The sequence below is a fragment of the Physcomitrium patens genome, chromosome 26 (genome assembly GCF_059467195.1).
Source record: "Physcomitrium patens ecotype Gransden chromosome 26, ASM5946719v1, whole genome shotgun sequence".
Lineage (NCBI taxonomy): Eukaryota > Viridiplantae > Streptophyta > Bryopsida > Funariales > Funariaceae > Physcomitrium > Physcomitrium patens.
In genome coordinates, this window is record NC_143435.1 from 4961530 (window position 1) to 4978941 (window position 17412).

At 32.0% G+C, this 17412-nt stretch overlaps 1 protein-coding gene across 2 annotated transcripts; it reads right to left on the bottom strand.

The window, feature by feature from the left end:
- Positions 1 to 10864: 10864 nt before the first annotated feature.
- LOC112278154 (uncharacterized) lies at positions 10865 to 15824 on the bottom strand. 2 transcript variants are annotated; one of them, XM_024511309.3, is made up of 12 exons: positions 15249 to 15824; positions 15043 to 15125; positions 14741 to 14876; positions 14228 to 14460; positions 13791 to 14057; positions 13569 to 13616; positions 13206 to 13380; positions 12867 to 12979; positions 12610 to 12701; positions 12111 to 12335; positions 11732 to 11900; positions 10865 to 11510 (listed from the first exon to the last, which is right to left on the bottom strand). In XM_024511309.3, exons 1-12 carry the CDS (start codon positions 15397 to 15399, stop codon positions 11076 to 11078), a joined length of 2127 nt encoding a protein of 708 aa, XP_024367077.1. In that variant the 5' UTR covers positions 15400 to 15824; the 3' UTR covers positions 10865 to 11075. The 2 variants fall into 2 exon arrangements, with proteins under 2 accessions (XP_024367077.1, XP_073387845.1); XM_073531744.2 differs by having other exon boundaries at positions 14228 to 14430; positions 15249 to 15638.
- Between the last annotated feature and the right edge of the window lie 1588 nt (positions 15825 to 17412).

A 17412-nucleotide genomic window follows, 5' to 3' on the forward strand; every position in this document is an offset into this window, starting at 1 on the left:
TAAATAGATATTTAATTAATCAAATCACAAGTTAATTAATAATTGTGAATTAGAATAAATCACCTATTAAGAAAATTTAATTAGATCTTAATTGAAAAGTTCTAAGAGTTATAGGGTATAATTTAAATGACAAAAATAACTTAAAAGAATTATTAGATAATTAAATTGTTGTGAATTGGAATAGACTTCCAATTAGTGGGAGTTTATTTTAGTTCATAAAATATACTCAACTCTAAGTATAAAACTAAGACAATTTTTAATACAATCATCTAATTTATCCATATTATTACAATAAATGGCAAAAACTAATATGGCAATAAGTATTAGACACTCAAAAGCTAAATTATCCAAATTTAAAGGTAAGGGTGATCTAAAAATTTACATCAAAGAATTTAATAATATTTATTAGGCTAATGGAAAATATCAAATGAAAAAAAGTTGGAACTTTTTCTAATGACACTCAAAATACAAGCACTTAAGTAATATACTCAATACTCTATAAGACACTTTATTTCTTAAAAAGAACTTAAAGATGCATTCATCATTTGATTAAGAAAAAAGAAGATATTAGAGAAGTCATTGACAATCTATTACATCTTAAGCAAAAAGAGAGTGAAGATATAGAGGAATTCTTTGAAAAAGTAATACAAATAGCTAATAAATATGTTTCTCAATCTCATGATGTATTTAAGAAGATATGGTTCTTAAATGGATTAAAGAGAGAAGTAAGTAAATATATAGCTTTATTACCAACAAACACATTAGAAGAAGTTCTATGATCAATAAAAAAGGTGGAATTAAGTATATATAGGAATAAAAAAAATCTTATAATAAATACTTTGAAGATTTGAGTAAAGATTCAAATTAAAAAGAAAAAAAATATAGGATGAAGAAAAATAAAACTAAAGAAAATTTAAAAGAATAAAAAGAGGAAATGAGTCAATTAACAATTAGATCAAAGCAATTTAGGGTAGGTTTTTTTTTGTAGAAAATTCAGTAATGAACGACATTTTCTTTCTGAGTATTATTTGAAATTTTACACAAATTGTAATATACACATATATTGAGCTAATGACTGTATTTATAATTGACATTATCAAGATAGAGATTTAGTAGTTAATTAGATATAACTACAATTAAACAACAAGAAAAAATGAAAACCTATGAAAAAAATTTACCCATTAATTAAAATAGGGATCATGGACCTTTAAATCAATAATATTATAGAAAAGAAGATACTATAAGAAATAATAATTATAGAAATGAAGAAAGATATCCTTATAAAAAAATATATAGACTCAATTATTATGAAGATAGATTAAAATCACGATATGAATGGAGATATGAAAGAGATAAAAATGCAAATTTATCAAAGCAAGATTATCAAGCATAAGGAAATAATAAACTTGAGTGTTATTATTGCCATCAAAATGGACATATGAAAATGGATTGTCAATTATGGGTTAAACATTGAAAAGAAGTTAGAAAGGTACAAGCACAAGAAAAATCTATTGTAGCCACAAATGTAATAATTTTAGAAGTTTGTATAATGACTTGGACTCATAGAGATAAAAATGGAGTTGAGAATAAAGTATCAAGTAGTAGTAGTGATGAAGAAGATAAATATGGAAGTAGAAAGAAATTTAAATTTATTAATTCAATTTTTTTTAAAAAAAAAACGAAATTCAAGAATAAAAATATGAAAGAATAATATATAAAAATATAACTAGAAAAGTTCAACAACTACAAAAAGAATTGAGAGAAATTCCAATTTTAAAAATAAGTTTATTTAAAGATGTTGAAAAAGGATTATTGAGTAAAATTAAAAATATTAATAGAAAAAGATTAATAAAAGAAAGAAAGATTTAGAAGATAATAGAAGAAGTATTTTGACAAACAAAAGAAAATATATCTATAGGATAATTATTAGAATTAGCTTGTTATTGCAAAAAGAAGGTTATAGAGGTATTTTTTCTTAAGAGTAATATTGAATGAAGCATATCAGAAGCTTATATTGTGAGTCAAGATTATGACATAGAAATGCCTATTATCATTATAAAAATTAGACATCAAATCATACAAAATTTTTTATTAGATAGAATTTTAGAAATAAATATTATCATGAGTGAATTGTAAAAAAAATTGGATTATAATTGGATTGAATCAACACCTTTTTCAATAAAAAAATGGCTAATCAATAGAAAGTAACACCAATAGAAATTATCAAAGATTTACAAATACAAATAGATAAATTTACTTATAAACTTTTAATAAAATTTTTAGAAATGAAACAAAAAATTTAATTTATTATATGTTATTCGACCGACTATGACTCAAACCAGCCAAATCTAAATAAGATTGGACTAAAAATATTTTAACTATTTTTTTCTAAAAATAAAATAAATAAATACATAAAAATATCCATAACTTCTATCATCAAAACATCCTACATATTTGAAATGTTATAATTGGAAAGAAAGATTGATTAAAAAAGAAGAACAAATTATTTATCAAGCCATATCTTTGTTATATCTTATAGCTGACATTGAATTATGTAGGTTAAAAGAGATATTTAGTTATGATGGTAATCTAGTAGAAAAAAATATTTTAGAGTGATATTAAATCCTATGAAAAAAATAATGAAGAAAAAATATCATAAATCAATAGAATTAGTAGAAAAATTAATAAAGTATCTTGATCATTTTTATAAGTTAAGAATAGAAACAAAAAAATTAGATATAACTCCAGCAACATATGCAATTAAGGAAAAATCCATTACTACAAGACCATCAATGAAAAAGACCAAGTAGATGAAGTAAATTTGAAAATTGAATCTCAATCAAAAATAATAAAGATAAGAAAATAAAATAATAAAAAATATAAAAATAAATAAATAAAATTGTTACAAGAATATAAAAATACTTTTGCATAAAATTATGAAGATTTAAAAGGTGTTTAATACTCATATTGGCAAGCATTAAATTGAACTTGAATTCACTGCACAACGAATTAAACAAGCAAGATATCAAATGAATCTAGCTTATGTTGCTAAAATAATAGAAGAAATTGATAAATTACTTAAAATATGATTTATTTATCTTATAGATCAAATAGAATGGCTATCTCTAATACTTATTATTCCTAAAAAGAATGACAAACTTCAAGTTTGTATTAATTATAGGGAATTTAATGGAATTATAAAAACATATCTTTTCCATTACTTTTTATTGATTGAATACTTGAAACCATGGCTAGACAAAAACTATATTTTATGTTAGATGGATTCCATGGTTATAATCAAATTCCAATGGTTGTAAAGGATGAGCTTAAAACTTATTTTATTATAGAATAAAGACTATTTGCATATCAAATAATACCTTTTGGATTAATAAACACACCTACTATATTTCAAAGAGCAATTATATATGCTTTTATAGAATATTTGAATGATTTTATGAAAGTTTTTTTCTTGATGATTTTAGCATGTATAGAAATCAAATTAAACATTTAAAGTATTTACAAACATATCTTCAAAAATATCAAGAATATGTAATTAGTCTTGACTCAAAAAAATACACCTTTGTATTTATTTTAGATATATTATTAGAACATATTATTTGTAAAGAAGGACTACTAGTTAATTCAACAAAAATATAAGCTATAATTGCTTTACCACCACCAAAGAATCTTAAAGGGGTGCACAAATTCATGGATTCCACTAATTAGAGCCAAAGATTTATATATAATTTTGTTAATATTTAACAGCTTTTGATAAACTTAACAAAAATCTAGTATTAAGTATATATGGACCACCAAATGTCAATAAGTATTTGAATTTTTAAAGACATAATTAACAACTATACCAAATTTTAATCATATCAAATTGCAATAAAAACTTTTATATACTTTGTGATGCTTCAAATGAGACAATTAGTAGTATTTTGGCTCACAATTACTAGGCAATTAGAGTCTTTAATTTATTATATAATTTGATTATTAAATCATATTGAAAAGAATTATAGTACCATAGAAAGAGAAGCCTTGATAATAGCTTATCTAGTTTAGAAATTTTGATACTATTTATTGAAAAATTATTTTATATTCTATATTGATTATCAAGCATTATTATATTTAATTAATAGATCAATAATTTTAGGAAAGATAGTAAGATAGATGTTATTATTACAAAAATATGACTTAGAAATTTTTTATAAACAAGGACGTCAACAAATAATAGTCGATCATGTATTAAAAATAAACACCGGAGAAGCATCTACAGATATAATAGATACATTTTTAAATACAAACTTATTTATGGTCTAAGTTAATCCAATAAAATTAAAAAAATCAATACTAATCTTAGATTGGCAACCATCTTTTATAGATTTCCTAAAGAATGGATGACTTACCACAACAACTTTAGTTTATGTTACATGAAAAATTACTAAAGTCCATATTTTTATTTAAATAAAGTAAATTGATTGATAAAGACTTGTTCAAATAGAATAGAATGAGTTTGTTTAGTAGGTCCTATCACAAATGCTACTATTATTGAAGCTCATGAAGGACTTACAAGAGATTATTTTTTGGCAACTATAATGAGCATAATCATTAATTGGATAAAAATAATGACCAAGCCATTAAGTATATTTTATAAAGAAAAACACAACATATTGATTAATATGTGTGGTAGGACATTATACAGCAATAAAACCAAACAAATCTTTAAAAATTTAATGAATATAAAGAAGGCAAATTTATTTTATGGTTAAAACGATCTTAATAAGAAAAAGTGGAAAATTTCAATATAAATGGATAAGCCTTATGTGGTTGTTTTGGTTTATTCTAATGGAATAGTAGATTTAATGTTTCTTGATGATATTATCATCAGAAACAATATAAATAAAATCAAATCATATAATAAAACAAAAGTAAAACAATTATTTTTTATTTTTGGTGAATATTTAATATATTAAGAACATAGTATACAACAAATAATTGAAGGAAAAATTTATAAACATAGATTTATTCAATCAGTATTATACATAAATGATGTATCAATCATAGTTCATAAAAAGAAGTTAAATATTATAAAAAAGTTTGATTTAATGCTTCTAAAAATCAACATAAGAATTAAATATTTTTAATTATTGGATATATATGAGTTTAATAAAATTATTAAATAAATTGCATATTTTAGTTACATTTTTACATTCCAAAAATTAACTAAAAATATCAATGGAAAAAGAAATAATTTACTTCATAGGAATTTAGTAAAATTTAGAAAGATAGTAAAAAAATAGTTAATTAAAGTGATTAAAATAAAAATGATTATAATTGGATTAATATATAATTAAAATAGTTATAACTACAACAATTATAATTAAAAAAATTCAAATGATTAGAATAAAAGTGGTTATAACAAAAAAGATTATAACTAAAATGGTTATAATAAGACTAATAATTTTTTAGGTAAAAATCAAAGTTATCTATAAATACATAAAGATTATGTTTAAATTTTCACTTATTCACTTCTACATTAATTTATTATGTATTTTGGCAATATATGAGAATATAAACAAAGAAGTATTTGATAGAGAAAAAACTATAGAATTCTTATTTGGAACTGTGAAAGAAAATCAATAGACGAATGAAGAAGAAGAGTTGTTGGATAGAATAGGGTTGAAAAGTTTTATACATAATATAAATTAGAGGAAAAAAGCACAAACAAGTACAGTAAGAGAAGCTTTACTAAACATTAAAGAGGATCACAGTGAAAACATTATTAAAGGAAAGAATTACAAAATTGTGCCTTTCAAATACAATACTTTGTAAAAAATTACATTTTATTCTTAAAGAATGTACAATAGTTAAATTCATGTTAAATATAAAATTATACTTTATCCTTCTATGGAAAAAGGTAGTTGTAAGGCTACTACTTTAAACATATCTACTTACAAGTTTGAAGTAATTAGACATGTTATTCATTTTCTATGTACCACATTATACTTTCAAAGGCGACTACTGATGCACTTACAGCTTTAATAGAATAAATGCAAAGTGCTTTAAATGGTGAACAAGTGGATTGGTCCAGTATTTTTAAAGATAACACAAAGATGGAGTTACAAAGGATTTGGGCAAAGCAACAAAAAAACTCATCAAAATATTGTTCAAACAGTGGTTTGAGTGTATATTAGTTTGTTAATTGCACAAATTTGAAGGATTCAAATGAATAAAGAGATAAGAAAAAATGAACTGAAAAAGAAAGATATGAATAAAAGAGAGCAAAAAGAAGGTCTTTTTATTCTTGTAGTTGTTGCTGTTAATATAAATAAGAGTTTGAAATGCAGAAAATGAAGAAATTGATTAAAAAAAATATAATGCCCATCAATAACAATGCCAACATACAAAAAGGTTTTAACTACTACGCCTAAGAAAACATATGTATAGAAGAGAAAAGGTGTTGTTACCAATAAGGAGCAAGAACATGTAGTGGAAAGAAAGAAGATATTTGACACTATAATTGCTACAATGTATACAAAAATCCATAAGAAGAAGACACTATAGAGTGAAGAAATGAAGACACATAATGTTACAAAGAAGAGAAGAAACTTTTGAACTTCAGGTCAAAAGTCAATGATAATAGGAAATTACTAAACAATTTCTAATGAACCTAGGCATGGTAGCAACAATTAGGAATTTATCCTATCGAATGAAGGAAGAGAAGATACTATAGCTTCTAGTATAAGAAAAGTATCAACAATAGAGAATAATAGAAATAAGGATGTAGATTTGACAATTTTAAAGAAAAAAATTGAAACACATCAAAGACCAATGAAGAATTAAGTAGAAAAAGATAAATGATGTTGAGGGAAGAAAAATTCTAAGTTGTAAAAGAGAGGAGGTTTGAAAGATTTCTAAATAGAACAATGAAAATTTGGACAAACAATCAAGTTTTTCAAGAAATAGAGATGATATTCTTATATTTACAATATCAATTGAATGGGAAAATCAAGCAAATGAAGTATATGGGTAATACTTTGCAACTGCAAAAAGGAAGAAAAATTTAAGTAAATTATTAACACTTCAAACATTAAAACAATAGAAAAATGGTATGATGAATACTTTAGATAGTTCAAGAGAAGATGATGGTTTTACAACCAAACAAGTTCAATGGTTATTTGATCATGTAGACAGTCTGAAGGCAAAAGTTTTTATGCTGGACACTGCGACGATCCTAGCCGGGCATCGATCAAAGACCCCAATATGATTTTGATTAATGACCTCGGTTGGACATTGATCGAACAACCGAATAGGGTCTTGACCTCGGTTGGGCATTGATTGGACTCCAATAGGATCTTGATTGGTGACCTCAGTTGAGCATCAATCAAAGATTCCAATAGGGTCTTGATCGATGACCCCGGTTGGGCATCGACCGACGATCCTGGAGGGGCATTGATGGATGCCCTTAAAGGGGCCTCGATCAAAGAGGCCAAGGGAGCCATGGTCATTGAAACCAAACGGGCAACACTCAACAATTCGTGCAAAAAAAACGTTTCATGACCATATGCGACTTTGAGTCATTGTGCAGAACAAGGAAACAAACATCTATGATTTGGCACTTGAAAATCACAGTTGAAGGGAACATTCAATACAACAGGAAAGGCAGCAATTTGGTGTACAAAACTCAGACACTGAAGTGCATTATAGATTGCCTCCAATGGATACAACTGGAATTTTAGAAAATTCAGAACAACCAGATTGATTCTCCACGTTTGAGGATGTCAAATTTGTTTTCCCGCAGATTCTTCCTCCATTGACCCAGTCGGTGTTCTTTGTCAACTGGATTCCAACCACACAAGCACAGGTACTCAACTGCGCCGCTAGGTCCTCAATTATATTCAGCACTCAACTGCACCGCGAGCTTCTGTCAACTACACAAGCACATGAGAGCGCATACCCGCTCGACAATCAACCGCGCTGCAAGGTACTATCAACCCAACAGTCAACAATTACACGAGATCATCAACCACGACGAACTACAGGATGGGACGTCAAATCAGGATCGGAAGTTGATCTTTGTGCAACACAACACTACTCCGAAACAGTGCATCAACGAGTAATAACAACAAAACAGGCCCACGTATCCCATTCCGCAAAACACCATTCTCGAATCCCGTTTTGAAGTAGCAGTGAACAAGGCGATGCACTTGACAAACCGAGTGTAGCTCAATACCGCGAAGACCATGACCATCAAACCAAAGCCCTACTCGACAGTACCCGACCTTGAGAGCAACACCACCATCGCACTGACCTCGACACCACAGAAATCCAATAACGCGACTAACAGAACGATTTTAAATGACATTCCTCCGGCATTGCCGCCCCGGATTTCCGCTGATAGCGGGGGTGGACACGGATGGCCACCGAATGATGGCCACCCTCTTAAGCTAACCACTGTTTAGCTTTTAATTCGAACTTAAAAAATAGATTGGAAATAACGAGCCTCTTAAATGAGCATGCAATGCAACTAATATCAAAAGAAATTATGAAAATATGCTACATAACAACTTGGAAGATAAGACAACATATTAAAATAAGTCAAGCAAAATTCAAGAGGACGATTTAAGCTATCACAAGTACAATAAGCTCAATGCAAATTAAATACATGAGGATGACTCAAGTTTTATTAAAACTAATGATATACAATTTTGGAAGGAAAAACGACCTTTAGAATATGAAAAAAAATTCATTAAATGAAAATTTAGAAGCCAAAGATGAAGAAATTTACTATTTACAAAAGATAATAGAAAAAAATGACAAATTCTAATATATTCAAAAAACACAAAATACATATTAGAACTTAACAATTAATTAGGTGGAAGGAAGGAGTAATATTAACTTTAGAAATTTTATTTATTAGTGAATTAATAAAATAAAGATATTATTTTATTATAAAGGTATATTCTAGAGGAATTTTAGATTAAAAGGAAATAAGAAGGAAATAAACTATTATAAAAAATAAAAAATAAAAAATAAAAAAAAATAAAAACTTGCTATAAAAAAAAATATAGAAGTAAGTGAATATCAAGGATAATTCCTTTGAAGAAACATAGAAAGGATATTTTATGATTTTCAAGGTGTGAGAATCAAGGTGTTCAAGGAGCTATGTGAAAATCTTGCAAACACTTCAGAACTTATTGTTGCTTTTTATTTACAATATCCATTAAAACTAAGGATCAACTATTGAATTTAAGATAGTATAAATAAAGTTTTAACAAGTTCATGTATTAACTTTAGCTACAAAATTTATGATTTATACTATTTTTATATTAAAAATACTTCTATTGTCTTTGAAGGGCCATAAACAGATCAAACTAAGATAGAATAAATAAAACATTAGTGTAACTATATACATGACAACATAAAGGAGAAAAACTTGCCAAAGTTTATAATAAAAATAATAAGATTGACATTTAGAAAGTCAAAATTTACAAGATATGGTCATAATTTGACTATAAGGTATAAAAAAGAAGAACCTATAATAAATGAAGGTTCTTTTGGAAGATTGAAGGGATGAAGATATTATTGAAGGATTTGTTTTAAGAATTTTTTAAGAATAAAAGAATTTATTATTATATTTAGAAAGAAGAAATTAATTTAAAAAATTTAAGTTAAAATTTTGTAGGCAATAAAGTTTTGAAGATAGCAAAGATTATTGTAAATTTTAAATTCATTTCAAATACTTTGTATTTGATCTATGATTGTATTGTTATAATTGTATTGATATGCAAGTAAGATATGTCATTTTCAAGTTTTGTCTCATTTTAACAATGCAATTAGAAGATGTCTAATTGTGTATACAAATAGGAACCAAAACTAAATGATTTAAGATTAAGTACAATTTCTTAGTTGTTTAAAGGTCTATGATTTAGATAAAGCAAAAATTTGATGTATTAATAGAGTATATGACTACAAAGCCTTACATTAAGTTGAAACAAAAGTTAACTACTTATTTTGGAATAATAACTAATCAAATTATTTTTTAAATTGAAAGTAAAAAGCCAAATAATATCAATAGAAGTTTTATTTCAATAAATATTAATTTTGAAATTTTATGTGAGCATACATGACTTAAAGAAACAACATTTTGCAAAACTTGAAGTCAATTCAACAATCCAATGAAAAGCTATGGCTTTTTGTAGTTTACTAATTAGAATTTAAAGCATGATTAGGATATTCTTAGCATATATTGGAATTTGCTTAGCTTTTCAAAGCGTAGATTTTTAAATTGATAAGATATTGATATTAGAATTGATAGAAGATAGAATATGGGATTGTTTGGATTTAGGATAGCTTAGACTTGGAGTTTCTAGATGGATTGAAGTTGTTTTAAGAAGCTGTCAGTAAACACCTGATTTTTTTATTATAAGATATAATTAATATAGATTATACAAATTTTCCATCCACTGCCAAAAGCTTTGTGTATTTCCAAAATAAACTTCAGGTCATACAATAACATACTCAACATCACAAATTTGTACCTATTTATAGATATATATATATATATATATATATATAACTTAAACATTAAACATTAGTGAAAAGGAAAAAATAGAGTATGCCTATGAAACCATCATTTTTGAGAATTTGAAAAGACACCTGCAAATGTTTTATGTATTAACATAGGAACAAATAAACTTGATGCCATGAAAAGCATTTACAGCATTAATGCTTTTTATGTTTTACTACATAATCTCTACATGCCTAATTCCAACAGGCACAAAATTAGTATGTATACATACATACATACATACATACAAGGTCTGATTTACAAACAAGTAAAGATGCATAAAACTCAAGCTGCTCAGAAAGAAATTCTTGTTCATAGTGATTACAAGTACATCAGAATCAAATCTAGTATTTGTACAGTCCCAGCTATGAATTCCATCTCATTTGAGAATGATTTGAGAAGTTTTTGTTAAAACTTGTGCCTGTTGATGAAACCCAACTACGCAAACAGGCAAAAGACAAGGAGAAAAAAAGAGGACAAGGGTAGAGTCCTTCCTTAACAGTCATGCACATTGCTGGGTTGAAGTGGGTGAAGCTAGAGCTGGGAACACTTCTGCGAAAGCCCTGTGCAGATGCTCCGCAGAGGAGCGGTCAGGTAGGTTTAGTGACCTCCAAGCCACATGTTCATCTGGTCGAACCAGGATTGCACCCACATCAGGAACGCCACAAAGCTCCCACCACCCTTGGTCGGCTTGTTCTGCATGAACAACTCTGTCTTTGAATGCAGAGACCCGCCTCTGAACAGAAAGTTCTTCGGATTCTCCCATCTTGGTTTCAAGACCTGGTGGCCACATGATGACTACTCTCACTTTTACAGATAGCGATTTGGCAGATGTTACAGCAGCTTCAGTCCATGTGCAGCCGCTGTTATTGCATCCCACGATGAGGACAAGGTCGATCTCGCTCTCGCTGACCAGGTCCAATGTGGAGCAGGTTGCCTGTAAGAAAAGATGGAGAAGAGCATGTATTTATTCTAAATTAATCAGCACTTACACAAGTATAAGTAGCTCACCCGAACAATCCAACAAGCATTCAGAACTGTACGCATGTGTGTAAGTTCATGTGTCTAAATGGCTAAAATTAGGGGAACTTGAATCTGTACAAAACGAGAAGTTATGAATAGGAGCAGTTGCACACACAAGGGCCGCTCGATCCTTACATTCGAGGAAGATGGAAACGTGTGTTGGTGGATAATGATTGGAAAATGTGGCAAACGAGCACCAGGTTGGGTTGATGGCAAATATTCTAGCCTTCTACCCATAGGAGCTGCAACGCGTTCCCTTGATGGGGATTGCTTTACCTCTGGAATTAAAGCTCCTTCACGATACCTGCAAGTTTAGAACATGTACATTCTCAGTGAAATCAAGGTGGTTGCCACATATTTATTAGTTCACAAACCTCATGCAAGATGGAGGACTGCAATACAAACGAGCAATCCTAACACCTCTGGCGCAACTAACAACATGTAGACCAATAATCAAGTTGCATTTGGCATATCAATCTAGTTGCTGCAAGGAGAAAGCGGAGGCAGTGGGGACCTGAAGCCAAGGTCTTCTGCGGGGAATTGGAGTTGAAGGCTGTGACCCTCCTTCAGTATTCTTTGCATTTCCGAAACCCGAACAGCAGCAATAGGATTGAAGTCACTCAGAAAAGCTGATGACACTTGAGCTCGTCCAACTGCAAATATACCCTCAAGTACTGCACTCTGTAACTTTTTAGGAAGCAGCATGCCTACACGGCTGTTAATAGCTTCATGAACGACTCTGCACCCGGAGTCACAAAATTTGGTTAAGGCAACTACAATCCTACAATGTCAAGTTGAGGGGACCACTTGGCAAGTTGCTCTTTATCACCAAGTTTGATGGAATGAAGTGCTTCCGAACCAATAGAAGATAGTTCGAGAATTATCAACAAAGTCATGAATTTCATGAGGGATTAACAGGGCGTTATGTCTATAAAGGAGCACTTTTCTGTTCCTAAATCGTCACGTGCAAACAGGATCTAAGTCATTCAGATCAAAGAGAAGAGAAATGGGACCTTGCAGCAGATGGATGAAGACCAAGTGCAGCTGGAACTGCTAGAGCTGCTTTGAAATTCGCAACACTCAATGCCGTGTTGGCTTTTGCAATCTGCACATAGCCAACTCAACCCTTACAAGACCAGCCAGAGTTTCTCCCTAAAATTTCCTTTTAATGGATATTCAACCCGACTATTTGATAGGACGTGCTTAAGAAACGGCTGTAATCGACCAACTCAAATTCATAACAAATAACACACTAAAATGCTCAGATTACCGGCTTACGCTCTACTTCATAGGTAGCTAACAGAGCTTCAGATGCATATCCCTTTATCACAGCACCGAGCTTCCAAGCTAGGTTGTGAGCATCTTGTACGCCAGTGTTGAGACCTGGTCAGCAGAGTAAGACATGTTCAAGCCTTAGCATAAAGAAATCAAAGAGAACATACCGGATGAACTTAGAAGTAAGAATATATCCTACATTCCCTTCTTTACTATGCAAATAGATTTACAAGAGTGACACATTTTGGCATGCCATTATTGTCACCAAAATAGAAACACGTACACGAATCAAGAGAAATGCATTAGAGCAAGGAGGCAAGACATAATAAATTACCGAATCCTCCTGCTGGAGGAAAGCGATGCACAGCATCTCCAGCGAGAATAACCCGCTTGTGCTTGTCCGTAAATCGGTCCGCAACCTGGGCATGCATCACCCACTGTTTCACCGTCTTGACCTCAACCGCCAAGTCTCTCTTTCCAACCACCTCCAATATGATGTCATGGCAGACCTGTAGACAAACGAAAACAAAAAGAACGCTTGCGTTTATGTACTACTTTAGTCACCTTGGTTGTGATAGAATACAATTACTATGCTCCAAGAAGTATCAGGTTTCTTGCATTAACTTTCACACGATGCTTAAGATGCACGTAGAAAGAGAAACGAACTCAGTAAGGACAAGAGTGATGCTAAAGTCACCTCACTTGTGAAATCTTCAAGACGTTGCTGAGGTGGATAAAATGGTATCTGCAAAATAGTCTCATTAGATTCAATGAGTAGATCAATGGCTTCAGGACCGCCTTGATCCAGGAATGGCAACACCGGAATAAAGAGCGATGTACACAGAAAGCATAACATGGAATATAAAAGATCCTGAACATAACAACTCGAAAGTGACTGCTTGAGTTGAGAGGCGGATACCTGAGCTACAAATTCACCAGCCTCAAGATTATGAGCGACAACAACTGCAATAACTTTAGGATTGAATACGAAGTATAACATTCCCGGCTCAGGAGTCGATAATAGCAGCTGGCCAAGTTCTTTGCTGAAAAAGTGAACACTGATAAGCTTCTGCATCTCTGCCTCTCCTTCCATAGTAATACCGATCATCTTCCTGATAGGACTACCTGCTCCATCGGCTGCCACTACGTATTGGCAGGCCAAATCGACTACCTGCCTAGTGACTCCCTGTTACAAAAACATAAAAAGTTAAATAAAAAGAAGTAAACTACAACGTATCCACCTGGTTTAATCATGCATAGCGCGAGAATGCCAAATGGGTTTCTATGAAACAATCTTGATACTGCAGGGAGTGTATACAAAGAAAAATGATCCAAACCCTCAGACCGTCAGAGCACCTGAGAAGCAGAAATTCTAGCATTAACCCCTTTGGAGTTGCTCATGATCGAGACACATTCGTAACCCATCAGAATAGGTGCAGGCTCTGGAGTAATAGATGCCCACTGGCTTGAGAAATCATAGTTCTTATGCACGGTCTGGCCAAGCCGTTGCGCTTTCGCATACAAGAGAGGCAGGAGGTGGTGTTGAGAAAAATGGGCAACTGCTGTTGGACTACGTTTAGATGTTAGATCTGTTAAACCACAATGTCAAGATGCGTTCCTAAAAAAAACAGCCCTAATTTGCACAATTTACAAAAATGAACGAAACGAGAAACATGTGCATAGCGATAACGCTGTAGAACTAAGTCTTCTGGTCTCTGATTATTTTGAAGTCAAGCAATTCAAGAGTTCTTCAGCTTGCGAGTAGCTCCGAAACTTACAGTAAATGTTAATTTTAATGTAAGGTATTCTGGGACGGACATGAAAGGAACTGCAATATGGAAGAAATAGAAGAGATGATAAATGCTTTACCCTCCGGTCGCAAATGGTCCACAGTGCCGAGCACGGGGCCTGCAAGGGTGGTGCAGTACACAAACCTGCGCCATTGGTCTACAGGGGGCTGTTTAGTCTCTATCTCTGCCGTCAGCCCTTCCATCTTCCTAAATATCTGCATGAAGCCCAAATGTTTGCTTTATCATAACAAAACAAGACTACCGTGACTCTTTGTACTCGACATCATTTCATCATTCCATCATTCCACCATTCGAACACTTCAATTTCTCTAACCGTCCGTCGTAGGTTGCTCAATGCAGACAAATTATGACAATGGATACCTCCATAGTTCGATTGTTGAGGAAGTGAGCCTGCGGATGCTCCGGCAATCGTTTCCGCTTGTCCACGAGCAGGGAAGGCACACCTGAATTGGGCATTTCATTATACAAAATTTTCGAGCCAAATAGATTGGAGTCATGGCGAAAGAAGAAGCTCAACAGATGAGGGGAAAGGCAGATGAAAGAAATGGGGTTTAGGATTTGCTAACCATATTGAGAAAGCAAGATGGAGAGGGTGAGGCCGACCGGTCCCGCTCCAACAATGAGCACGGGAAGAGGAGGTGGAGAATGTGCAGCAAAATCACTGAAGGCTCTTCTTTGTGTAGCAGTGCGGCGGAGGAAAAAGCAGAGGGACCGCATGGAGTCGAGGTTTCAATGGACGAAACAATTGTGTGGATTCGTAGAAGGATCACAAGTAGTCTGGCAATCACTTGATCGAACCCTACGACGTGTGCAAGCTAGATGATGGCGTCAATTATTAGCCGCAACGCAAACCAATCAACACAGCAAAGCTAGAGAGCAATGGTTTCAGCATTAGAGCAGATCAAAGCAGAATTCAACTACCAAAACATTGCTAAATCAAACAACTGTAGCCCCGAAATGATCGAAACGCGCTTAGCCTAGTTTGCAGCTGGGAATTATAAACAATGAGATGCAGTGTGTTCAAAGATAGAATTCAAAGGCGAGATTTGGCAACAGCTACAACTTTGTCACTCTTGGATTCAGTTCCAAATTCTTTCAAGGTGTTCTCTGCCTGATAAGCAGAGGGTGTAGGTATTAGGGCTAGTTTCCCGGAGAGTGTAGACTTGGATTATGTAAGTACTTGTATAGTCGTTAACATCTTCCCTGATGCATTGGATGTGTATCAGGTAAGGCAAGTAATCTCTTCACTCTCATGTGTTAAATAGAGGATAAGTTAGAAGGTAAAAGATATTATCTTAGATAAGTTACTAATAGTCAAAGGATAGCAAAAGGATGAAGGAAAGTGACCAAGGTGGCAGCTAGGATTATAGGTGGCGACTAGATTAAGAGGAATCTAGGGTTTAGTTGAATGAAAGTAAGATGAATACCAGATAAAATGGATGTAATCTCTACCTATAAGTAAAGGATGTTGGAAGTGAGAGGTATTTCATTCCACACTTCTCTTGTGTCTAATCTTGCTGATTTTTACTTACTTGTGTCTTGCTTATTGTGTTTTTTCAATAGGTTATAGGCCCACACACACTTTGTTGTGCTATTCAAGTAGAAGTCATTTGCTGATTGTTGTTCTTGTGTGGAATAGATCTTATGGTATTTGCTGATGTTAGAGATTGTATGATCTAATTTGGTGTTTTGACTTATGGAGGTTCTGATTTGGGCCTTATAGATCTCTTATATCAGTTTGAAGGTTCTTAACTCTTAGGATTGAGTGATTAAGACCTTGTACAAAGACCTTGATAGTGTCTTTGATTATGTGGTGAGAAAATGAGTTTTATGAGTGGAAGAATTACATGGTGAGATTGATTGGAATTCACATACTTGTTAGAAGCTTCAAAAGTTGATTTGGGAGTGTTTGGAGTGAAGAAACATTCATTTGTTCACAAGAGGGATTCTGAGATTTTGCTAGTACAAAATTGTTTTAGTGATTTTAAGCACATAGAGACTCTTTTTTCTTGATAATTTTTGATAGACCTCTTCTAAGACATGGCTTTAAGTGAGGGTGAAGGTTTGAGAGTAATTAAGAAGTTTAGAGGTGACAATTTCTATTATTGGAAGGTCAAAATGGAGCTTTTGTTGGCATCTTTGGATCTTTGGGACATTGTAGATGAAAGTGAAGAGCCTCTAAGCACGCATGCTGATGCTAAAGAGAGGAAGGACTTCACAAGACATGAAAAGAAGGCTTTTGGCATGATTGCCACTAATTTGGATGAAGCCAACTTTTCTCACATCATCTCTTGCAAAGGATAAGCAGAAGCATGGAAGACTCTTTGCAACATATATGAGAGCAAGAACTTGTCCAATATCATCTTCAAAAAGAAGAAATTCTTCACTTGTAAGATGGAAGAAGGTGAAGTCCTCATGGCTCATGTCAATAAGGTAAAGGCCATTGCTCAACAACTTGCTATTGTTGACAAGCCTTTAGAAGAGAGTGATATTATCATGACCTTGCTTATGAGCCTTCCCGAGTCCTACAACTACCTCATTCTGGCATTGGAATCCATCAAAGTAAAAGAACTCACAATAGATTATGTGACGGCAAGACTTGCCCATGAAGTCACCAAGAGAAAAGAAAAAGAGCTCCAAAGTGAGGATTTGGCTCTCTTTTCAAGGCAAGGCAAGGGGAGTCATCCTAACCAACGTGGCAATGTGAGAACTTGCTTCATTTGTGAAAAA

Excerpts from the sequence above, each read along its gene's own strand:
- LOC112278154 (XM_024511309.3), bottom strand. The coding sequence starts at position 15,399 with ATGCGGTCCCTCTGCTTTTTCCTCCGCCGCACTGCTACACAAAGAAGA. Across the intron at positions 14,058-14,227 it reads CTAGAATTTCTGCTTCTCAG|GGAGTCACTAGGCAGGTAGT; the intron begins GTGCTCTGACGG and ends TTTTTGTAACAG. Across the intron at positions 11,511-11,731 it reads CGTTTCCATCTTCCTCGAAT|GCAACCTGCTCCACATTGGA; the intron begins GTAAGGATCGAG and ends CTTTTCTTACAG.